The sequence below is a fragment of the Tachypleus tridentatus genome, chromosome 4 (genome assembly GCF_004210375.1).
Source record: "Tachypleus tridentatus isolate NWPU-2018 chromosome 4, ASM421037v1, whole genome shotgun sequence".
NCBI lineage: Eukaryota > Metazoa > Arthropoda > Merostomata > Xiphosura > Limulidae > Tachypleus > Tachypleus tridentatus.
Window position 1 is genome coordinate 45,876,878 of NC_134828.1, and position 25,972 is coordinate 45,902,849.

The window sequence follows — 25,972 nt, forward strand, 5'->3', positions numbered from 1 at the left end:
CTGTTTTGTGTTCTCAGTGTTTTAAACATGACCCCAGTAAATTTTATATCAGAAAATTTCTGGATATTAAAAAAAAAAATTGAATGTAGAAGAATATACTTGTAATTTCTTCATATAAACATTACTTGAAAGACAATAGGTGTAATAGGCATTTATATCCCAAAAATATTTTGTTTGTTGTTGAGTACAAAGTTACATTATAAGCTCTTAACTGGTAGAGGGAACATTGGCAAATTTAGGTAAGGGGTAGATGGGACCCAGCTCCACTGCCTATGGTCTTAATGGGAACCCATTGATGATTTTATTCTATGTAAAACTAAATAAGATGTAGGGACCACAAAAATTATTAGCTCCTGAGACCACAGAAATTTTAACCTGCCACAGAGAGGGAGCAGTTTGTTTGTTTGGATTGAATTTCACACAAACTATATATGAGAGAGCTGCGGTAGCAGTCGCTAATTTAGCAGTGAAAAAGTAGAAGGAAAGCAGCTAGTTATCACCATCCAACAACAGGTCTTGAGCTAATATTTTATCAAGGAATAGTGTGATGTACCGTGACTTATAATGCCCCTGCAGCTGAATGGGTGAGTACATTTGATGTAATGGTGATTCAAATTTGCGACTCTCAGATGTAGAGTCAAGTGCCCTAATCATCTGGACATGTTTTGATTGGAATTTGGTATAAAATTTCAAAGAGCCTGCAATTTGCCCTCCATGGGTATTGAAACCCAGGTTCTAGTGTTGTAAAATTGCAGATATCCCATTGTACCACATGGGGCCAGAGGTTTGTTTGTTTGTTTTTGCACAAAGCTACTCGAGGGCTATCTGTGCTAGCCGTCCCTAATTTAGCAGTGTAAGACGAGAGGGAAGGCAGCTAGTCATCACCACCCACCGCCAACTCTTGGGCTACTCTTTTACCAACGAAAAGTGGGATTGATCGTCACATTATAACGCCCCCACGGCTGGGAGGGCGAGCATGTTTGGCACGACTGGGCGCGAACCCGCGACCCTCAGATTACGAAGCGCACGCCTTAACGCGCTAGGCCATGCCAGAGGAACAGACAACGTAAATGCGATAGTAGCAACTTTCATCTAACAATTATAAATGTTGCTTTAAAAGTAGACTAAAATATTCAAATTATTTTGTTATTATCCTTCTAACAGTTTAAAATTTAGTTTTCAACCACCTCAGTGAATACCTTACAACCCTGAATAATGATATTATTATGATACTGTTTTGAAAAGAGACAAAAGGAAAGATATATATGATTATTAATTAACTTAAAGTATTTCATAAAATGAATTATTTATATTGTTATTTCATCATTCTTAAGCTATCGTCGGAGGTAAATGTGTGCTTTTATTTTCTAAAAAATAAGTAAACTTAACTTATAGACATTAATAGAGGATTGGCTATTTTGTTCTCTTTCTTTAGATCAAAGACATACTGAGCTCTCTGTAGTGTCCACTGTTGGGAATTGAACACCAGATATTTGTAAACCTTCCGCTGTTCCACCAGGGAACACAGGGGACTAACTAGTATATTTATGTGGTACATGATTTCTTGCTTTTATTGAGTGTATATTGCACCATATTTGAAGGTTATGTTAACTGGCGTATTAGCCACAAATATCAAATGTTTTATAAACGTCACTGTACTGAAAACTATTTCTACGTGTTATAAATTTTAATAAAGTAATAGTTTGTCTCAGAATCTTTAAGGAGACTCGATAAACAAAATGATTGATTTCAATATATAATTAACCTATTACTGTAAACAGTATACCAAATGGAATTGGTGCTTAGAGACTGGGCTGATTTTGAACAATATGTTTTAAAATGTGAACAACTATCCTAAATGTTAACAAGCGTGGACAATACGTGTACCTTAAGGCTGCAAATACCACATTAAAATACAACACTATTCAAAATATCGAAACAACATTGCACAGTACTAATAGAGCTAGCTGTAAGATAAATTCACTGTTGCAATGTTCGTGTACTCACGGTATCCATCTTACACGCTTTTTGGTTGGTCATCGATAAGCTTACAGATTGAAAAGGCTTAAACCTAGGGTTTTACTTTCTGCGATGAAGAAAACGCAAATAGCAGGAACAAATCGTTTTGTGCTTGAAAAACAATATCCATCTTGTGCTATTTCGCCCTTCAAATGTTCATTTTGCCATCTGTAGGGCAATGTGCAAAGACTGCATGAAGTTTTCGGTTCTAGTAATTTAGAATTTTTTTCTTTTGTGAAATTCTTACTTAACAACCAGAAGTATCCATCTCCTGGACAGAAGTTATGTTAATTTGTGATTACAGAAAAGTTGTCGTAAGACATAAAATTTGTTTCTCTGATACGCAATTAATTGTAAAAAAATCCCTGTAGAAACCGCAAAATTGAAAGTTTATTTTTTTCACGTAAACCCCATGAACGATCCATCGTCAGAAGGTAAGGTCGTAGTAGAAAACACAAAAACGGCCATAAAAGCCGCAAAGCGCAAAATTCAAACCTAAAAACTGTATGTACTTCTACATGGAGCTAATGAACCATCATATCCATCCACACCTTGCGAAGTTGTTTCGTGGACAGAAAATAAACAATACTATTATATATATGCAAAAACATAAACCCTCAACCTTAAAATCATCTTCTTATGGAAACGTAATGTCATAATATTTCTAATCGACGGGGAAATTTTACACTGATCTCAGGAAAAAATAATTCACATATTTAAATTTTGTGCTTTAAAAGAGCAACTGTAAGAATTAGTTTTTTACTTGTTTCCAAAACTATACAATGTATCCGTACCTTGCTCATCCCAGATAATCGAACCCTGGATTTTATCTCTAAATATATACAGACTACAATGGAACTAACTGCGTTATTTTTGAAGGCTGTCTCAACTAAATTGATGTTTAAAGGCACAGAAGATATAAACATCTAACTTTATTTTTATGTTGATAAAATATTAAATTACAACTTGTTGTTTGACTTTTTATATTTTAAAGAAGATTTAAAGTTCATGTTTATTTCATTATCGAAAGATTTAAGTCGTGGAAAGTGTCACACACTATTATAAGAAATGGTGGCGACACGATAGGTATTCTAGTGAATTTGGATCCTCTGATTGCTTGTTTAAATTCTCGCAAAACAATTCTAGGGGCAGAGCGTGGCCAGGTAGTTAAGGCATTCGACTCGTAATCCGCGGGTTCGAATCCCCATTATACCAAACATGCTAGGGTTAGCTGCGCTAGCCGTCCATATTTCATCTGCAGATAGAAAGAGAGGGAAGATAAGTAGTCTAAAGTATCCACCTGTAACTTTTACCAAGGAATAGTGAGTTTTACTATCACAATATTTTTCCGTCACAGATGTTCGACGATGTGCTTTGATCCTATAACACATAGATTGTGAGTCTTTTGCTGAGACAGTGAGTCCACATAAAACTTGACAGCATTTTTTATTTGCTTGGAATTGAACCCAAATATACACAATGCGCTGTCTGTGCTTTGCCCATCACGAATATCTAAACTGTTTTAACGGTTTGAGTCAGACATACCGCTGAGCCATAGGGAAGCATCTGAGAGCGAATTTGGATAAAATGCTTGAAGGAGACAAGAGAAATGTTAAGGAAACCCATTATAATTTCAGAAATACTTTATTGTTGTTTGTATTTACGCTTGCCAGTAAGTTAAAGAGAAGGCATAATTCACGAGACAATCGAACATAATATTTAGGTTCTAAATTTAAAAAACAAATGTAAACCACACTATATATTTAAATGTTTAGCAATTAGCTCAAAAAGCTGTAGAAGAAATTATTATTTTATTTGAAATGGTAATTACATTCTCTCTAGAGTTCTATTGTTTGTATAATTATATAACAGTGCACTTTTCAGGGTAGTTAATTCGAATAAACTGAAAATCATTTCTTTAGATGTCAGTGTTGGTTATATTACACAGAAATAAATATAACTTCAAATACTGACTGCTCTATCTGGGGAGAAAATAACAAAAAATATTTTAATATGGGACAATAAATGTCTTAATAATGTTGACAATAATAATCTTAGGGAAACAGATAGGTTCAATAAACCGGTTTAACACACAAATACGATACCCTATAACATAAGCGTTTTCAATATGAGGACATTTCTTCTTCAAGTACAAAAGTACAAACTCAGATTGTTAGCCTCTAAATAATAATAATTAACGATGTAACAATTGTATAAACAGTTTAAAATTATTTCACTCTGTATAAACGATCCACAGAAACATGAAAAGTAATAAAAAAATACACCTACACCGAATGGAAACAGGGTCTGGAAGGTAAAGAACCAAGTATTTCAGCTACTACACCACATGATAATCTTAGTCACCTTCGAGAACTTAAAAAAATAAGAAAATATGTTTGTTTTTTATTTATTATTTGTAATTTTATACAAGAAGAATATCATAAGTATAAGCCAAATATTTTTTTAAGAAAATCAGCCGATTTAAACTTCGTACTTATAAATAATACATAAACCAAAGATCCTAATTCTCGTGGAATAGCACTATTATATCGAAACAATCTCAAAATAATAACTATCCCCCACATTAACATACCCTGTACCACTGAGATCATTATTTTCAAACATACTGACTTCAGTTGTACAATAACTAACTCATTCCAAAACACTTTAGAAATTCAGTAACCTAGCATTTATAAATTCCGACGCTATGAAACAATAACAGATTCACTACAGGTTTTTAAATATGAGATAAACTTCGAGAGTTAACTTATGAAAGTTATTGCCAGTTTGTTTGTTTTGAATTTCTCGCAAAGCTACTCGAGGGCTATCTGCTTACACCAGAAACTGCAGCCACTAACATTCAACCTCAACAAAACAAATTTAGTGAAAACTGCCAAAAATATGGAATTAAAACAAACACAGCAAAGACACAATTAGTGATATTTTCAAAATCAACGAAACATCAGAAAGTACATACCCAGATTTACATGAACGGAGAGCTTCTCCAGACTGCTACATCTGCAAAATTTTAGGACTAACACATGATTCTAAACTTACCTGGATAAAACGTGTAAATAACATAAAATTCAAATTTGGCGAAGAATAAACTCTGCTAAGAGTCTAACTGGTAAAATTATGGAACAACACCTGAAAACATCATTAAAATATACAAAACATATATAAAACCAGTAATAGATTTTGCAGCTCCTGCATGGATTAACGTAAGTAAAAAACAACTGCAAACCAAACTACAAACACTACAGAATACATTAATTACAAAAGCATATAGAGTACCCAAAACCACTTCCTCAAAGTTCATGCACAAATACTGTAATACATAAACAATACCACATGGACTTCTACATAGTACAATAAAATATTTCGATAAAAATTGGAGAAAAAATGAGCTGTTATGCGAACTAGATAGGTATTGCATATGCGATGAAGAGAATCCTAAACTCCTCTCTCCGATAAACTTATACATTAGATCGTTAATATATATCAAACACAAATTACAAAGCCACTGACAGCAAATCAACGCTGTCTTCATATCGTATTTTTCCCTTTAAGCCTCTCGGCAAGATGCGTTAAAAAACTTTAAACATTGTGAACGACTTTAACGCAACATTAAACAAATCAATAACAACATACTTTTAGCGTAAATATTCCATCCAAATATCTAGTGCGATATTAACGCCTGCTAGTCAAAATCGCTATGACTTAGCATAACAATAAAAATACATACTATAACTCTTTATTTGGAATTAGGCATAAAAGCACACAGTGAGCTAGCTATATGTGTTCTGCCGACCACAAGGATTGAAAGCCGGTGTTTAGCAGTATGAGTCCATTGACATACTGAAGGGTTATGTACTAGAAATTGAAATAGCAGTGTATAAATTATAATGTTCTAAAGCTTTGTTAGTTTTAATCATACTCTGATTAAATCTGATATTGTTGTATTAACGAAATTATAAAAGTATAGGACAGTTTCTAAGAACTACCAATAATCATGGAGTAATAAAGCTTTTCCTACGTTTATAATACATCACCTAACTTCCAAATATCCCTCCCAAATTACCGTACTATAATTATTTTTTACATGTATGTAAAACACATTGCTTTCGATGCTTCCTTAATTTGAAATTATATTTTTGAAAATATTAAATACAACCCTCCAGAAAAAGCTCATACGAAATTAGATGTTAGTCACTATTTTCTTTAGAACATTTATTTAATGAATATTTTTACACGAGTTTGTTTTCTTCAACTTTTAAAACCTTCTTTGCTGTCTTCAACTAAATAAGTTTGGTATAGTGGTACATATTGTTGTTCTTGCCATTAAAATAGAAAACTGCAGCAATGACCACCCCTCATAACAACAATTGACTCGTCTGTTGCTAAGACACCAGTTCGAACTGCAAAAAAACGGTCAAAGAGATTTAAAAAAACGTTCTGAGAAAATGGATATGCTTGCTTATGATATTTATATTAGTCGTATAATTTTGATTTACTCTCCGTGGGTGGAAAATTGCTACCACTCGAAAAGTATACTTACTTTTCGTATGTGGTATGTCAATAATGTTAACTACGATGTATTTAAGACAAATAAGATCAAATTTGTCGAAAGCCATCAAGCTACTGAGATTTTCACTGTTCGTCATTACATCACTAATTATTGCTTCACTTGCCTTCCAAGTTCTGTTCTTAACATACATACAGAAAATAACCCATGAAAAAATAACCATGGGTGGAAATTGAAGAGCTTTCTGATCTCAATCATGAACACCAAATATCCTGGTTATGGGTAAGTCATGAGATTCGATAAGACCAGTTTTATAGTTTTATCAGTAAAAAATTAACTTGATTATTTCGTGTTAACAGAATTTGCGAAACATATCGGTCTCAAACAAAGATGATATTGTGTCTTTTTATTGGACTGAATGCGTCATTAATTAGCTGTATCTTTAAACATGTTGTGGAATGAATAATTAAGGAAGCAAGTCTTTTGTGTTAATTTTTACAGTTACCGTATATTTACAGAAATGTAATTGCAGTTGTTGGTCGTACTGATTTTTGCAAAGATTTGTATCTATATTATCGATATGCACATAAGACTAATGTTACATAAATTACAGTAGGACTACTTAACATTCTAAATTTACTTTCTATTATCAGTTATCCTGATTTTAGGAGATGTAACCAAGGTTGCTCAATGGAAGGTTCATATTTACACAACCTAAGGAACCTCATAATCTACTTTGCGGTGTTTGTTGCATTCGTAGGTATTGGGTTATGCCATCTAATCCTTCGGGTATTAAAGGTGAGATTTTAACTCAAACAATCTGATGTATTATATTTACTGAGAATCCCTTAGGCAATTAAACAAATAAACAGCAAAAACTTTCATTTGTACGAAATCACAGGATTATCTATTGGATTATTTATTGATGATTAAACACTAACTAAATGTCAGGATTACTTGTGTAGGCTTTCTTATTTTCTATTGTCATTAAATGAATTATATTGCACCAACGACATAAAGCAAGAGGTGCGAGAATAAAAACACGAGAGGTTGATTCTTTGTGTGAATACGATATTCAACTTTGTAGGTAACTTTAATGGTGTAATTAATAACATTTTATACAAAAGTCGAGAGATAATAATTAATCTTTGTTGACAAAAGCATGTTTTTTGTGATGTTTTAGTAGTTGTTTTATAATACTTTATATTATTTACTTTCTGTTATCCGTATTGGTGTATAAAATACATTACTACGAGTAGTAAACAACTTTACAACTCCAAATCAATTTGTTTGTACTTAAGTACAAAACTACAGGGTGGCCCGTAAGTCCCTACCTATCCATATATCTTAAGTATCCAATGTATCTGTGTGCTGTCCCTCATTCTCGCTCGCTACATAATATTATGTGACGCCGTGTTCTGTGATACATTTTCCTCAACATAGCAGTGGTTATTGTTCCAAATGCCGCGGTAACAGCTGCCTTCAACTCATCATTAGTATTATAACGTTGTTCAGACACAATATATGGATAGGTAGGGAGTTACGGGCCACCCTGTACACAAAAAACTATCTGTGCTCAGCCCAACACGGGTATTGAAACCTGATTTTAGCAGCATAAGCCCGCGGTGCTAATGGGAGCCTCCAAATTTGTTATTTTTTTCTTTAGTTAGACTCTCAAAATTTCTCTTTACAGCTTGTTCAGGAGTGTTCTACTGTGATACAAACAGTAATTGACAGCACAAAGCTTCAGTTGGTTTAAATGAAAAATTTCAGACCATAGTGTTCAATATTACTTTTGGGTTATTTCACTGGGTTTTACACATGGCAGTCTAGGTTATTGTAGTTTTCCACAGTCTTGGGTTTATATAATTCAAAAGCATCTCTTTGATGACTTTACTGGTGACAGAACATTGGATTCACAGTTTACCTGCAAATACATCATTGGCTTAGAATTATTATTTCCAGTAGCAGATTTAAGGTTGTGTAATCCCAGGGGCTATTAATTTCTGTGGATTTTACACCCACGTAATTTTACATAGAATAAAATTATCAGTGGGCTCCCATTAAGATCATAGGCTTTGGGACTGAGCCTTCTCTAACCTCTACCTAAATACGCCTCTGATAACGTCAGAGTTGCAAAATTAATAACTACGTGTCTTTACCAGAACGTAATATCTGTTGAAAAGAAGAAGTGAAGAACTACTCACCACTTGGACTGGATGAGAAAGATGTCATCATAATTAAGCAGACTGTGTCCACCAAACCTGATGACAAGAAAGTGACAGATGAAGAAAACATGGAAAAGTTTATAACTGCTGTTTCTTTGAAGGAGCCAAATAAAGACAGCAATAAGATGTCAACAAAGGAAAATGAAAAGAAGTGACAGACGAGGAAATCATGACAGTGTTGAGAAGTATTGTTTCTGAGGGAGATCCCAATGAGAAATATACAAATATGAAACAAATTAGCCAAGGGTGAGTTTGAAAGTCTTGTGTTCAAAAGAATGGTATAGTGGCTTAGAGGTAAATTTGTACTCAGTACTAAAATATTATAGACAAAAACTTCATTTTTGGAACGTAGAACTAATTAATTAGAATGTATTATTTTACATTAATAATATCACTTCATCAGTCAGTTTTCTGTTTTATAAGAACATATGTTGCTTTTGTTTAATTTTTGTTATACGTTCAGTAGCATTTAAAATATTTCCCTTATAGCTCCGCAGTTGTGACCATATCTTTGGGGTGGGTTATCAGTTTTGCATACTTATCCTTGATTTGGCCACTTGTGTTTTTTTATTAAATAGGTTTAGGATTCTCTCGACATTCCTCTGTTCTCAGGATACGTTTTCATTATTATATGGATGACTGGTTACTGATAGCTCATTCTGAACAGGAGTTTGCCTTTATACTCTTAACGTTCTCCAGATGATAAGTCGAGTGGGCTGTTTAATCATACCAGAGACGTCTTCCTTCAACATTCCTAATATCTGACCCATTTGGGTGTTTTTCAATGCCCATCTTAGTAAGGCGTAATTTTCTACTCACTGACTTCATTCAATGCATGTTTCAGTTCACTGCATTCTTACTGGTTCCTCCATCTATTACAGTTAAAGGAAGCGCTATCGCTTTTGGGGTTGTGGTCTGCTCTGACTGTTTTAATCCCTTTGTGATTGAGTTGATATTTGAACTCTTCACAATTAGTAATCTTGCACGGGAACCTTTGCAGGCATCTATTGCTCTTCCTCCTACGATAAACAACGAACTGTTTTAATAAATGGACAAAATCCACACATAGGCAAGTTTATTTCAGTTTATCGTCGTCATTCGTATTTACTTGTTACATTCATGAATAGAGGGAAATGGTCGATCAACAGGGAGGCTTCGGGGTGTTGGTTTGTAGCTGAGAAGTCTTATATCAACACTTTGGAGCTTTTGGATTTAGGATCATTTATTGCATCTGATCAGACATCGTTTGTCATAATTCAGTCAACAGTTTTGCAGTGGTTGCGTATCCGAATCACCAAAGTGGCACCCTTTCTCAATATGTTTTATTTTGTTGGACTTTAGTTTCTTGGTCAACACGCATGATATCCATGTCACTGTGAGTCACGTTCTCGTTGTTTCAGTCTAGCCGCAGGTCATCTTTCTTGTCCAAACAAAAACTATCCAATGAAGTGGTCTCTTGGTCCTCTCGTTTTCTGGTGGCTTCAACTACAGTGAGATACTCCTTACATTGATGTCCTTACCACATCCCTCAACCACCAATTACTTCTATTTTCACCTCCAGTCTCTTATCCTTTCGCCATGACTATTAGTGCTTCAGTTATGACTGAACCAACATATACCTATATATTTATCATCACATGCAACTTTTTCATTGGATAATTTTTTCATCCATACCACTCAATCTCAGGCTCTTCTCATTGCCCATCATTGGCCTTTTCAGCCGTGATTTCCCCGACTTATCCAGCTTCCTCTTTCTCCGTCTATCTGCCTTCTTTTGCAACTCAGTCATCAGTGCCTCATCTTGCTCTTCCTGTCCTCCATCTTCATCCTTGGTTTTTACCTGGTCCTTTGTGAGAATTTTTAAGCTTCTTAGAAAATGCAGTTTTATTTCTGGAATGTACCATTTGCCCCTCCTCCATGGAATTTTAGAAACATAAATGGAATGTTTTGTGGCATTGGTCTCTGGGCCAGGAGTTTTCAGCTGATTGGACCATTGTTCATTGTATTTCTAAGATTATAACTTGGATTTTGATTTGGAATACTCTATGGCCCTTGGTTTTCTGTTATCGGTTGGCTTTGTCCCACGTTTTTCATTTTTTTTCCAGTATCATAGGGTATTTACCTCTCCCTCCATGTTGATAAGTTTATTTCAGATTTGTCGTCCTCTGTGGCTTTTCTTAACTGATATTTTAATGTCGTTCTCCAATGCCTCAATCAGCCCTCATTCAAACCATTTTCCACGTGTTCCTTGTTCCAACTTTTTCTTAATATTTCTTTCATTATCCCCTTAATCTTGGACGTTGGTAGTCTGATTTATTTGCCAATGATATTTCATTTATTCTTTGTCATCCTACATATCTTCTTCTTCAGTTGAATTACTCTTTATTTTTCAAAACCTAAAAGACTATGGAGAATATATTCTACTTTTCTCTGATTTACCTTCCTTCCGTTTTTTACTCTTATCCTACGTGTAAATCAGAAATACTTTTTTTCTGTGCGTGCTCTTCAATGTTACATTGCCAAATGGTTTCCATCTGTGATTTTCCTTCCTGCCTCTCTGTCCCTTTGCAACCATACTCTGTTTGTGATATTTCTCTTTCTACATTTTACCGTCTATCTGCCTTCTTTTGCAACTGATATCGGGTTTTGGATATAGTTCGCTTGCTTATTCGTTTTTTTGTTGTCCTCTCGTAGTTTGTTCCAGATGTCAGTTTGTTTTTCAGTCGGGCATGTAGAGGATTACAAATACATTAATCTCCCACTATTTGCATAGTTTCAAATTTCTACCTCGTTGGACTATCGCATTCCACATGTAGTCATTTTTCAAATTTCCATGTGACTTTGACTTGTGAGTTATTTTTTAATTTTTATTTAATTTTTTCAGGAACCTTATTTCCTTTTTTTATGCTAATTCTTATTATTTAGGTCTCATTTTATAGTGAATTGTACCCGACGAGAGTTTCTTTAACGTTTGAAATTCACACTGTTCAGCCATACTGACTTGCTTATTATGTTTCATGGCTATGCAGTGCATACTGCTGGATTGGTTTGTTTGTTTTGAATTTCGCGCAGAGCTACACGGGGGCTATCTGCATTAGCCGTTCCTAATTTAACAGTGTAAGACTAGATAGAGGGAAGGCAGCTAGTCATCACCACCCACCGCCAACTCTTGGGCTACTCTTTTACCAACGAATAGTGGGATTAACTGTCACCTTATAACGCCCCCACCGCTGAAAGGGTGAGCATTTTTGGTGTGACGAGGATTCAAACTTGCGACCCTCGGATTACGAGTCAAGTGCCTCAACCATCTGGCCATGCAGCGCCACCATACTGTTGGAAAGATCCCTTGAAGGTTTTCCTCACGATGGAATTTCTTTACAAATACGCTCGTCTCAGACCATATCACTCATGGCCTACATGGCTAGAGAACAATAGGATAGCTGTCCATCCCTACCATGTCTTGTATTGAGAAAGTCATCATGGTCTGCTTTTAAAATTTGGGTTTTTGTGGTCATCCATTGCACTGTTTCAGGTATTTTTATTCCTTTAGACTATCCACTGTGTTTTATGTGCCTCCCTTTTCTTCTAATGGAGATTGGTAGTTCTTACTACCTTCCATTTCTAAGCTGGTAGGGTGGTGGATTCTAGAGGCATACTTTTTAATGATCTAATACCTTAAAATTCCATATAGAAATATCATTCACTGCAGAGTAGGGTGGTGGTGTTCTGTTGGTGTAGAAGGCATGATAACCTCTACATTAAAGCATACAAAAACCAAAGAAGTAAGACGTCAAATTTCAGTTGAACCCATAAATTTGGATCTCTCATCCTACCCAGACCTCGATGTCAGTTGCCAATGGTTGAGTTTTGGATTTAGAGTAAAACCAACCAACATAAGTCCTCATACTTGTATTACAGATGTCGATCTTCCACGCTCAATTATATACTCCATCTGTGTCGTGGGTCGTAGTAGAGGTGCTGAGGAATGTTACAGTTCCTTATCTTCTGCTCTCATTGTGTATCTTATTCCGAGGATGTTGCTGCACCTGGGTTGGTTCTGGTCAGTTTCACTCTTGAGAGAGTTAATTTCTCTGTGGTAGACATTTTATGAAGACTGGATATTGGGTTCCCAGATTGATATATCATTTTGCATTCTTAAAATGTGCTCTGTTCTGAAGTCTGGGGTGGTTTGACATTCTCTTAGTCTTTTGAACTTCAGGTGAAGAGAGTATGATCATCATCCTCCCACAGTATGGATGTCGGCTCCCAGAAGCATGGGTTTTGGATATAGTTCGCTTGCTTAGTGCGATCTGTCACACTCTAACCATTCTATACCCACTTGGATTATCTCCTTTGGTTCACCGCTCGTATCAATCACACCTTTCTTGGATGGCTGGAGAGTATACCTGTTTCAGACGTGGTACTGTCTCCAACATCAGCACTTTGAATCTGACTCTTGTCTCCAGAAACAATATTTGGATGATTTTGACGGATTCTTCTTTTCTTCTCTCACACTGGTTACTCTTGATAAACTGGCCACATACATAACATAATGCGTCTGGAGAGTGCTTGCAGCTTGTTGATGCCATCATAAATAAAATCAGATAGGTCTATGTGTTCACTTTGGCAGCTAGAACTAAACTGAAGTGGTTAGTGGTGAGCCCCTGTATACATATTACCATGAAAAGTTCGAGAAAATTCCAAAAGTTTTTTGTAAATTCTTGGAAGACCTACCACATTCTAGAAAGTTCGAGAAAATTCTTTATTAGCTACTTAGCACTGAATCTACATGGAATGTTCTGGAAAGTGGGTAAATTTGAATATTTCATTACCAAGGTCACAAAAGTAAAGTTTGAAGAGAAAAATAGGTCTTTTCCATTTACGTTAGGCATAAGCAATTGGGATATAACACTTTCTGCCCAGGAACAAGAAAAAGTAATAATTTTGTAATGTAGTGTCCTTTCTTTTATTGTTTTAGTGGTTCAGGAACTGTCCATACTGCAGTAACAACTGAGACTGGGTTGGAAGTTGCTGTTAAAAAGATTAATGTAATGAAGCAACTCAGAAAAGACCTTATCATCACCGAACTTTCAATAATGAAGAAATATAAACATCCAAACATAGTCAGTTATTTGGATAGCTTTCTTGATGGTGATGAACTCTGGGTAAGTGTTGTTAGTGTTACAAACATGTTAATTCTCTTTTGTTTTTAATCTTACCTGTTATAGTGTGTAGGTTAACGTACTGTTTTTATTTAATTAAGTGGTCAATTTCAAGCAACCCTACAAGTTTAAGAATATTTTTACATATCACTCTCAGAGGTCTGCTTTGTTTAAATTATAGTTATAAATAATACGTGATAGTTTTAGTGTGGGAGGTTGCAGCCACATTTGCTTCTGACACAATAACTTTCTATTTCCATTCTGAGCTTCTACCAGTATGTTATCTCTTACCAGCACTCTTTACTTTTTACTTTGCTTTATTCATCTTTCTTGTATGTTTCACACACAAAGTTTTACACGTGGTTATTGAAATTATTTTATTCAGGAAAGGTTGAGTTTGTTAAATTATTAACATCTTATACAATACCCTCAAATGCAGCATTATATATAAAACTGTAAACATTGTTTCGGGTGTAATACAATAAATATTAACTTTTCAGTTTCTTAGACAAAATACAGTCCAATTTAATATTTTATAAATGTTGGGAATCAGATTACAGCTTTAGTTACCAATATATGAAAGAGCACATTTCACAAAATGTAAAACATCTTTTGAGGTAGAAAAATAAAAGTTAGAATTGAAGAAGCAACAAAATTGTAGAAAAGTGTTTTTTGCTGATTCACGCTTCCTTAACACTTGAAGTTGAGTTCATATATTTTTTGAACCACAAATCTTTCTAGACAATAAAAATCTCACACTTAAAAAATGTTAAACAACTGATGTTACTTCAGTTCCTACTTCATGAACGATTATTTGAAGAACTTTTCTGTTTTTATTAGATATATGATTACTGACAGAATCTTAAAATAGGAAAAATAAATTATTTTGTCTCATTGTTAGGTATAATTTTATTAAAAAATAAAATGTAAGTGAAATTTTAAACTTTATTTGTTTAGGTAATAATGGAATATTTATCAATTGGCTCTATGGCTGATGTTCTTGCCAAAACCCGTCTTTATGAAAATGAAACAGCAGCAGTATGTAAAGAAGTATGTTATATTGATTGTTGTTAGTAACTATTAAGAGGTTTTAGAGATCTGATGATTGTAATTTATTTTAACGTTTGTTTAACAGTGATCGTAGTTCCTTGCCAAAACTCTGTATACTTGCTTCCATAAACTTTCATTTCTCGAGAGAAGACGAAATTTTAAATAACATTTCAGAGAGTAATTATGAAGCTCCATCTAGTGTACACTCTCTGTAGTTCTTTCTAGAGTTACAGAAAGTTTCACTTTTGGTGTATTATATGGAGCACATCTTCAACAAGTGTACAAAAATTATTATTAATTTACTATTGGGAAATTCCAACTGCACTAAGTATCACAAGAAACTTATATCTGTGGTATTAAAAAAAGTGGTACCTTGTATAACAACTTCACGTATATAAAATAGTCAGTATATTTTGGTAAAGATGTTTTCCAATTATGAGTTTTATGTCATGTTGCTGAGCAAGAAAACTATATAGGTTGTAGTTTTATATTGAAATAGGCTCAGAATATCTACAATCACATACTCATGTAGCAGAGGTGATCTGAGACCCTTGGGGGGCATGCCATCTCATTATGAGGTGGGGCTCATACCATCCCACCAGCAATCAGAGTCATATGTAACATGTAAATTTCATACAAGGAAGCCCATGTGCCGTGGCACAATAGCCAGTCCACCTTTGTCACACGGAACATATCAACCTTAAAACATGACAGTTGCTGGGTGCATTCGTTTGTTAAACATCTAATATATAGAGAAGCCAATGTGTTTTGGTAATCGTACTTTCCTGAAGTGGCTTTTGTCATGTTGCTTAGCAACAAAAGTATCGCTTAATATTGTATTGTAAATATAAAATAAAACATATAAATAACAAAATGGAAAATATTAAAACTTCATTTTTCATTAAAACATTGGTGACACAACAGCAAATACCTTAATTCAGAAATGATTTAATTTTAAAATTACCGAGGGATAGTCACTCAAGGTTTGGGTGTCAACCTACAAAGCCCACACTTTACTCATGGCCAGGTTGATGTTGGATGTTAGTGTTAGTAAAATCTTTACCTGTTGGCAAGAGATGTTAAAACAACTAATATATCAACCTAATAACATGGTGAAAGTGCTTCTGGTAGTTATTAATGTACAGAAACTTTGATATTTTTGTGTTGTTGTCTCCAACTATCACAATATATACATACATATATAAAATATTGAATACAACAAGCACACTGAATTAAAATTACACTTTCTCTTAAAACATTTAACTTTAAAATAAATTCATATTTCATTTAGATACTCCAGGCAGTACAATTTCTTCATCAGAACAACATAGTTCATAGAGACATTAAAAGTGACAACATTTTACTTGGGAAGGATTGGACCATAAGTGTTTAAACATATAATGCCTTAGTGAACACAAGCATTTCTAGGTATTTTAGCTTGTTTGTAACAGTTTCATGTCAACATACATTATTTGACAATGTATATATATATTATGAAGATGTTGAATTTTGATATTTTTGTGTTGTTGTCTCTAACTATCACAATATATACATACATATATAAAATATTGAATACAACAAGGACACTGAATTAAAATTACACTTTTCTCTTAAAACATTTAACTTTAAAATAAATTCATATTTCATTTAGATACTCCAGGCAGTACAATATCTCCATGATAACAACATAGTCCACAGAGATATTAAAGGTGACAATATTTTACTTGGAAAGGACTGGACCATAAAACTAGGTAAGTGTTTAAACATGTAGTGCCTTGGTGAAAACAAGCATTTTTAAGTATTTTAGCTTGTTTGTAACAGTTTCATGTTAACATAGATTACTTGACAATGTATATATATTATGAAGATGTTGAAACAACACGTGATATCAGTGGGTTGTTTGGTTATACTAAAAGTAACTTATTAATCAACATAAATTACATACCGGTAAGTACAAATGTTTCCAGTTTTCACGTTCAGTACAAAGTATGTACATTTTATAACTTGATACATCTTCTGAATGATTTCTTAGAGAATATATCCATGTTTTTATTTTATTATTTTAAATAGTTGTTGTTATATTTCATAGTTTGATTTTACACTCTGGTTCTCTATTTTTTTTCGTTTTTAATTCAACATCAAATTTGAAAAATATTAATAAGAAATAATTCCCAACTAAAAGTAGACTTTTTCTAACTGTATAAAGCACTGAATACTTTTAAATCTTAATTCGATTTTTTTCTGTAAACTTAAAACATATAATGAAATAAATCCAGCTGTGTAACACAGCTACATATTGTGCTGTTAATCAATAGGATTGTAACTTGACATAAAAGGAAGATTTTATGTGTACTTACTAGCAACAGTACAATCTATGTCAAATGAACTACTAGCCCACATTGTTGCAAGAAATTATCATAAATTATTTTCTGATTTGATACCTAAACGTTTATAAATATGTGATACATACGAATAAAGAAAAGGAAATCTGTGGCAAATCGATTGCAAAAATGGAAATAATTTCACTTTCAGACTGTATTTTTAAGTGTTGGATTTAGGTATTTGGTAATTATAAAACAAATTGTATATTTAGTTGGATTTGACATTTTTTAAGGGGATTTCTATCAACTTTTTTGTGTGCTGGCAAGTTTTATTTGTGCATTTGGATGATTACATATTTCTATTTTACAGTCAAAATTTGCAGTAAGAGGAGAAGAAACCCAAATTAGAGTTAACCTTGTATTGTAAGGCTGACTCACAGTTATTTATGTTTCCTTTTTTTCTCAAATGGTAACTTTATGTTTGTTTCTTTCCATCACATAGCTGATTTTGGAATAAGTGCTCAGCTCTCCCCAGAACAAAATAAGCGAACATCATTGGTTGGAACTCGTCGCTGGATGGCTCCAGAATTAGTAAAACAGATAGAGTATGGGCCTGAGGTTGACATTTGGTCCCTCGGCATAACAGCCATTGAAATGGTCAATGGTAAACCTCCTTATCATCAAGAAAATAGTGACATGGTAAATGTTGGTAACCAGTAATTACAACCAGTACCCAAATTCTTAAAATCTACATATTTGTACTTTAAAACCCAATCGTATGCTTTGTTAAGGATGTCTTTCACCAACTACGGAGAATAGCTATAATAAAAAAAACACTGTTCACATTATTCAAACATGAAGATGTATTGAAGATAATGATGAACAGTGGAACGATGACAGCAACAATGAACATTTGACAAAACTGTATACAGTAACAAACAGTTAATTATTGAATGTTGTGGAATGTACATGTTATATTATTATCTTTCAACTTCTTAAACTTTATTTTGTGCAATAGTATGACTACCATTTTGTTAACCCCTTATAAATAAACACTAACACTAGATAATTCACCCACGGTATTTAATTACTATAAAGCTATATCTTTAGTGATATTTAGACATTATTAGGAAGAATTATCCAAAGATTTGTACATACTGTTAAGTTAGGTTATTGATTTAGTCATAAAGTCGCACTCTTTTTCAGGTATTTGACTTAATAACACAAAATGGAAAACCAAATATTGAGAATAAAGACAACCTGTCTCCAGTGTTTCGAGACTTCCTGGACAGGTGTCTAGAAGTGGACATAAGTAAACGATATACTGCATCTGAACTCTTAGAGGTGTGGTATAAATTACTGTTATTTTACGAGGCTATGTTTGTTTGAGATGAACCTGTTATCCTCATAACATACACCAAAAAAGCAGTATCATTAAATGTTGGAATTCGTTGTTATTACTGGCTGTTCATCTTATGTTGTGAAAACTTCAGCTTACTATGGCACATCTCATAGTGTGATATTTATTTATTTTGTAATATTCATAATTCCATAAGATATCAATTTTTACTCTGTAAAAATGTTTAGTTTCATTTAAGTTCATCCTACAGTACTGTGCAAATGTGTTAGGACAAAGTCAAAATCAAATTTCAGGCTACTTTCAAAGAACAGTTGAAGGTAAATCACAGGTAAAACATGAATATTTTATTATTATTCACATTTAGTGCAAGAGAAATTTAGTGAGAATGTTTGAGTTCAACAAACAGTGAATATTTGTTGTGTCCCCCTTTTGCTTTAATAACTATGGAAAGTCTTTCAGTCATTGTTGAAAGACGTTTAATCACAGTTTTCTTTGGAATTTTACTTGAAATATGTCGAATATACTCCCATATATTTACTTTGGAAGTAACTTTTGATTTGTCAAGTTGTATGTCTATCAAGTCCTAGATCTGCTCAGTTGGATTGAAATCGGGGCTCTGTGGGAACCACTCTATCATTTGAATGACTTCAGCAGCATATCTCTCAGCTAATTAATTTCTGCATAGGTTGGATGACGGTATGGGGTCATTATCTTCTTTGTATTAGAATTCATTACCAATAATTAGCAAAGCACTTGGTCTACCATGATGGATCAAAATCTGGTTCATTATTCCATACAGTTTGCAAAAATCTCCTGCTGAGGTGACACCCCCAAACCATCACAATGTCTCTCCCCTGCTCTATCACAGGTGCTATGCATTGAAGTATCTTTTGCCTTTCTTCCATGGGACATACAACATGCACTTTGAACTAACTATTTCAAACAAGGACTAATCCATCCATATCAATTCTTTCCAATTATCAGCAGCACAGTTTCTTAACAATATTTGGAGAACAAGGTAAAGGTTTTTAACTGCTATACAATCAAATATTCCATTATCATCTAACCTTGATACTGTAAATCTGGACACTTTTCTGTCATTTGGCATTTATGTCATGCTTGAGGCCAGTGGCAGTCAGCCTTCTGGGACCACTACAGATAAATTTGATGGAGAGACCAACTGGTATCACATATAGCTTTTATGCAAACTCTCTGCTCTACTGACAATTCTTGGACTTTTTGGTCTGTGGAATGACAAGATAACATTGTATATGTGTTATTACTGTTTTTATCAAGATTTATTTGTGGTTTGCTATGAAATTTATTCCTTCTAGTATATACTGGTACAAAGTGCTAGCTTCATTTTACATAGTTAATACATTGCATGCAGTACCATGACATTTATTTCAGGCCCTGAATTTTATCACTATATTCATTCAAACAGAACCATTATGACACGTACAAGGTACAAGTGTAGGGAATTCTAAAATAATAAGTATTCTCATCCTGGCTCATTTAATTGTTGAAAGTGATCAGTGAATCACAACCATTACTACAATCAGTAATAACATGGAAGAATTATCCCATAAAATAGAAAGAATGACAAAATATTCTTTTGTCCTAACACTTTCACCCAGTACTGTATAAAAAGACTAATTAACCAAACTGTATGTGATGTAGAATAAGCACTTTTGTTAAACTAATGTTTTTCTTATTTTTCACACAGCATCCGTTCATGGAAGTTGCTGACCAGTGAAAACAATACAGGTCACAACAGTTATAACTATATATACATTAACAACTCAAAAAACCAAATATCCCAATACGCATGTTGAAATATGTTGGCTATGAAGACTGGCATCATTCTAGGACAAGAAAATTAACAGATTGTGTTTGTTAGATCTCTCCAAGAGCAGTAGCATGTTGAGTGCCATGATTTTCTATAATTCAGTTTCATAGATTTTGAAAATAATATTAATTTTCTCTACCGAATGTGTAGCTTTGTGCTTAATTCCAAACAAACAAACTAAATTATGGAAATTATTTTATTAATTAGTAAATCTTAAACCATATTAAATGTTTCATAGTTTAAAACATAATGAATTTGAAACATAGATAAACCTTTTGCATGAAAAATCATGGAATATGCATTCATTGTTAAGGAACTTATGAAAGAGTGCCTTATTTTGGAAACCCAAGAGTATCGTTTTTATGTAATATTTTTAAGTTGACAATAATAAATCAATTTAGAATACATAAAAAATATATTTTTCATATTTATATACACACATGTTATTTCAAGTTGCTCTCTACTATTTTTTTTCTATTCATTCCAGGTATCTGATGATTCTTTTGGGAAATATATAAACAAAGCAGCTCTTACAGAAAACTTAAAAATACTATGAAATATTTATCTATAAGTTCCTTGTTTTATCAACTTTTTGATGTGTAGGATTTGGTTAAATGTATAAGTTACAAATTATTCCTTTCTTTAAGTTCCGTGCCCTCCTGGAGAGTTCAGAAGTAAAAAAAACAAGAAGAACGTGTCCTCTGTCCCAAGGACCATTACAGTAGTTATTTTGGATCCTGCAATGTTCGGCTTGTCCAGAAAGACGATTTACAAACCCTGGAGCCTCTTCACTGTAAACGTAAGTTTTATCAGATACTTACTATGAACAACTTTATCTCAGTTATATTTTGAAACTACATGGCTGCAAGTGCTCAACTCTCAAATAGCTTTAGAACTTCTAGTCAGCATCATTAACAAGTAATGTTATTTATGTAGTTTAATACTATCCACTTGTCATACAGAGAGTAAAGCAACTTACGCTATGAACTTTATACCAAGTTCAGACAATTTACCTGTTTCTATTATTTAGACAAATTATTTTGCTTTTATTTTATTCTTTGATATCCATAATTTGAAACAGAGGTTTGACTGGTTTTTGTTTAGATGTTTGTTATCAGTTACCTTTAAGGTTTTACCTTCTGTTATTTTTTTGTTGGTCTTATTGTCACTTCTGTAATTTTTATTATCACCGTTTGTTCCTAATTTTCTCTGACCTTCCTGTTTGTTGTTTAAGAATACATTTGTCTTTTCTAGCGATCTGAATTATACGTTCTCACAATACAGAATGAAAAATACAGCAGCGTGTTGTTGTATTTGCAAGTTATGGCCACATACTTTGCATCTTATATCTGAATGAATACAAAATGTTTAAAAATAAAAATATTCTTAGTTAATTCCGATCTACTGTTTTCCGCTGTAAAAACTAACTACAGTCAATTATCCTGAATTTTGTTATTGAAAACTAACATCTCAGCTCTTGTTTTATATATTTGTGATACTTACCAATGATCTGAATAACTTAACTTTATCATTGTAGTCTTATAATCGAAATGATAAGAAACCAGTTTTGGTTGATAACAGATAAAGTCAGTTGACACTTAACTTAAATAATATGTTCATGGAGTTATTGTTTTAATGAAATAGTCTCCCGATGGGACAGCGGTAAGTCTATGGATTTACAACGTTGAGATCAGGAGTTCGATTGCCCTCTGTGGACACAGGAAATAGCCCGATGTGGTTTTGTCTAAGAGATTTGATAGCTTACTTGGAGTAGAAAGCAAGAAATCAACTTTCTGTTTGCGGTCATATACAGTGCTTGTACTAACTTAGCTAATTCCGATCTACTGTAAAAGCTAACTACTGTCAATTATTCTGAATTTTGTCATTGAAAACTAACATCTCAGCTCTTGTTTTATATATTTTATTTTGTTTTTCTCTGATATGTATTGATATATTTGTGATACTTACCAATGATCTGAATACTTTTCTCATCATGGTATTCAGTTGGTTTTGTGAAATAATTCATATTATTCATTTGCTTACCTACAAAGTAAATAATTTCTCTAGAGATTTGTATCTGTTGATCGAACTGTTGTTACTGCACCAAATAAGAATTTTAAAATACTCCTATCTACGTTAATTAAACTGCGTTTTTATCGATTTCGTTCAGAAAACGATACGCTATCTTTTATATCATTTAATTTTAATGATAATTGAATTGTCTTATCTTGATATGATAGTTTTTAACAACCTTCGTGTAATTTCCTATTAATACTAGCTGCGTTACGCTTAGTATTCTCAGAATATTTTATAAATTATAAAATATTGTAAATTAAAAGTATCATCTTCAAATTTATTGATGTTTATTAATATAGATATAAAAGTGTTTCTTTATGTTGGTTTAACGTGTGTTTGCTCTTGTATTACAAGGAATTATTTAGTTTATCGTTTAATGATGTCGGATTCTCTGTTTGGAATTTAAATGTTACCTGTAGTATATTTATTTGAATTGCAGTGTTCAATTTAAAAACGTGAGATTCTATTTTTTTTGTGTTACATGAAGGTTGTTTTTTTGAGCTTGTTTTTCCGACGTAAAATATGGAAGTTGCCATAAAGTATTTTATAAATTTGCTTTAGTTTTAGAATATTTTGTTTATTTTATTTGGGGTTATTGATTGGGTGAGTATCGCGTTGTTGACTGAGGTTTCTCTATATTACCATTACTTGAAATCTCCTTCGTAATCGCTTTATAACCTAGAAATATCGAATTATATATGAGTTTTGTAATAAAAGGTTTAAATTATCCATTTTGAATGTCTGCAAAATTTATTAGCATCAAGTGGATTCCTCAGAAATATAAATGCATAAAAGAGATTGTTACAATTGTGTTAAAAGTACTTACAAGGAATTATTACTTTAGAGATAACGTGAAATGTGTTTCTCATAATTTTCATGAGAGGAAGTGTCGATGTTGAAATATGGTATGAATAAGTATTGGTAAACATATTGACATATTGTTATTATAAATGTTACAATCAATGTTACACATTCTAAAGATAAATCCTAGGACCCATTATTCGTCCATATATTGGTCCAACTAATCAGGACTCCAGTAATGGGTGATATTGCCCAACTCCAAGGTGATAAGTCGGTCGACATATTATTTGAAGATGTTGCTATTGATAGGTGTTATATACTCTTGGAAGATGTATCACATTCCATCAGTTGATGCTAAAGATGCCTTGAAAAGAGCTATTTCATGGCAGTGATGAAGACGAACTCGTAATCTTATCGGTACTCGTATTGTAAACATACAGTATCAATGACAGGCTGCCACTGATGTTCATAGCAATAATACTTTATAGTTTATAGGGATTAGTAAGCCATACCAAAACAGCTTTGAACAAGCAACCTGGCAAATAATGTGACTCAATGTGACATGTAAAGTTACGGTAGAACAGAATTGATCAGAACAACTTTATGGCTTTTGTGTGATGTCACCGAAAATAGGTTGCTTTTGGGAAAGATATGGAACAGACCTTTCCAATGTAAATATTTATATGCTCAAATCATTAAAACATAGTTAAATGAGAATTAAAATTTTTCGAAACAAAGATATTTATTGTACTTGAAAGCATAGAAGAAATAGTTTTGGTTCACAATTCGGAAATAAGACTTGCAACAAGTCATTCGAACACAAATGTCAAAGATAAAAACCGCCTAAGTGTCCCAGGCGACAGTACGTAAAAAATATCTGAGTCTAGGAACGAGATCAACCGGTGAGTGATTAAATAGATATGCATGTTATTGTACACAGACATACCATTCAAGTCACTGTTGTAGTAACTATGGATTTCTATGTGATCAGAGACGAGATGGATTACGGAAAACATGTAGAGAGAAGTGATGAGGCTCCAAAGTTATTTTGATATAATGAACTCAACTTCTGTATACTGAAGAAAATCTGAACTGTAAAGACACAAATCATATGTACAAAGTGTTTTAAGAACGTATTATGAATAAACAATACTTAAAATTTACAGCGAAAGGTGTTATATCCCAATATTATTTATCTTGATAAATCCATAATAAATTAAGTATTAGCTTTTATATTAACTTCAAATTTCATGCAACTTCAGCATTATATGGATATTATTTGATATTTTGTTGTTTGTAAGACATAATCATATACTGATCATTTTACCAACGTAATATTCCCAAAAGAATCTGTACTTTCACAACTGATATTAACATAAACAGTGACAACAGTTTTACGTTTATCTGTTAGAAATAAGAAATTTGCAAGGGAAACACCAACGGAAATCGAATGTACCTTTAGATATAACATAAAAAGATCGTGTGTAATTTCATAAATTTCCAAGTTTGTGTGATTAGTTTCATTAGTTAACCTAATTAGGAAGTACATTAAGAAACAAAAGTCAACTGTTAAGAAACTGTTTTGACACGTTTTATTTTTCTTATGAAAAGTAACATTAATGTTGTTATTTTACAGAGTGAGTCATAATTAATATTATAACTAGTGCGTCGTGCTCATTGTGAAAAACCTTAAAATTCCAACGGTGACACAAAAGGTGCTAACAAAAATATTAACTCTCTGTTATTTTCTCCAGTGAATGTTCCAGCCGAGAACCTTAACTGTACTAGAGGATACAGAAGAGATGCTGACAGGTGTTGTAAGTATATATGACACTCAATTACTTTAAACTCTTCACATTAGTCACAAATAGATGAAAGACTTTTGTAAATATGGAATTTTAGTTCAACAAATACGTTTTTTGATACTAAAGACTTTGTTAGAACAATAAAAAATGAACACTGGGTAAATAAATGCTTAGCTATGTACTTTTAACGCTTTCAGATCCATGTCCTCCTGGTCACTATGACAATGGATTCCAAACTAACTGCCTGCCGTGCCCAGGAGGGACTTACGTAACATCTTTTGCTGCTAACACCTGAAGAAGCATAAGGATAATAAATGTACTACTTTAAAAATTGTATTTCACAAACTAAAAATAAAATGTATATAATTTTTTTGTTTTGTTTGGCGCAGAGTAACACAATGGATATCTGTAATAAGCGCCCTCTAGCCAGAAATAAAGAAATTAAATGCACATGGAAAGCTTGTAATTTCTAATTTACTGAATTAATCAATATACAACAAATCGACTGAATTCATAATTTTTTAGCCCTACTGGTTCCACAAAGTACATCTTTATTTTCTGTGCATCTTATTATAAGAAAATTAAGTTATATTGATACATAGAAACAATTGGTTTGTTTGTTTCAGAGCAAAACCATATTTGTTAGTAATATGTCAACCGCGAGGAATCGAATTCCGGGCTGTCGCACTGTAAGTCTGTAAACTTACTGTTGTCCCACCAGATTTTCGCAAAAAGATATTATTTTTATTAATAAAAGTAGGTTTGAGTGCAGGTTT

The 25,972-nt window shown here is 33.1% G+C and overlaps 2 protein-coding genes across 6 annotated transcripts in view; both read left to right on the plus strand.

Moving 5' to 3' along the window:
• The window catches only part of LOC143249039 (eukaryotic translation initiation factor 3 subunit D-like), a 35,075-nt gene extending 33,024 nt beyond the window's left edge, over positions 1-2,051 (plus strand). The window contains exon 3 of one of the 3 annotated variants that reach the window (XM_076498229.1): positions 1,436-2,000. The gene's annotated coding sequence lies outside the window, so the exon portion shown is untranslated. Of the gene's footprint in view, positions 1-1,435 lie in introns of all 3 variants that reach the window. The other 2 variants (XM_076498230.1, XM_076498231.1) reach the window with 2 other exon arrangements.
• A 6,871-nt stretch (positions 2,052-8,922) lies between these two features.
• On the plus strand, positions 8,923-25,644 carry LOC143249040 (serine/threonine-protein kinase PAK 3-like). Of its 3 annotated transcripts, XM_076498235.1 has the most exons (9): positions 8,923-9,018; positions 13,751-13,937; positions 14,892-14,984; positions 16,636-16,735; positions 17,808-18,004; positions 18,512-18,649; positions 20,392-21,313; positions 25,146-25,208; positions 25,394-25,644. In XM_076498235.1, the coding sequence occupies exons 1-7, from the start codon at positions 8,942-8,944 to the stop codon at positions 20,419-20,421; spliced, it is 822 nt and encodes a 273-aa protein (XP_076354350.1). In that variant the 5' UTR covers positions 8,923-8,941; the 3' UTR covers positions 20,422-21,313; positions 25,146-25,208; positions 25,394-25,644. The 3 variants fall into 3 exon arrangements, with proteins under 3 accessions (XP_076354350.1, XP_076354349.1, XP_076354352.1); XM_076498234.1 differs by lacking the exons at positions 20,392-21,313; positions 25,146-25,208; positions 25,394-25,644 and having other exon boundaries at positions 18,512-18,930; XM_076498237.1 differs by lacking the exons at positions 14,892-14,984; positions 20,392-21,313; positions 25,146-25,208; positions 25,394-25,644 and having other exon boundaries at positions 18,512-18,930.
• Positions 25,645-25,972: the final 328 nt, after the last annotated feature.

What these genes read in the sequence shown, in the direction of transcription:
- LOC143249040 (XM_076498234.1), top strand. Translation starts at nt 8,942, where the DNA reads ATGACAGTGTTGAGAAGTATTGTTTCTGAGGGAGATCCCAATGAGAAA. An exon ending in TTGATGGTGATGAACTCTGG is followed by an intron (nt 13,938 to 14,891) that starts GTAAGTGTTGTT and finishes TTATTTGTTTAG; the next exon opens with GTAATAATGGAATATTTATC. An exon ending in GGACTGGACCATAAAACTAG is followed by an intron (nt 16,736 to 17,807) that starts GTAAGTGTTTAA and finishes TCCATCACATAG; the next exon opens with CTGATTTTGGAATAAGTGCT.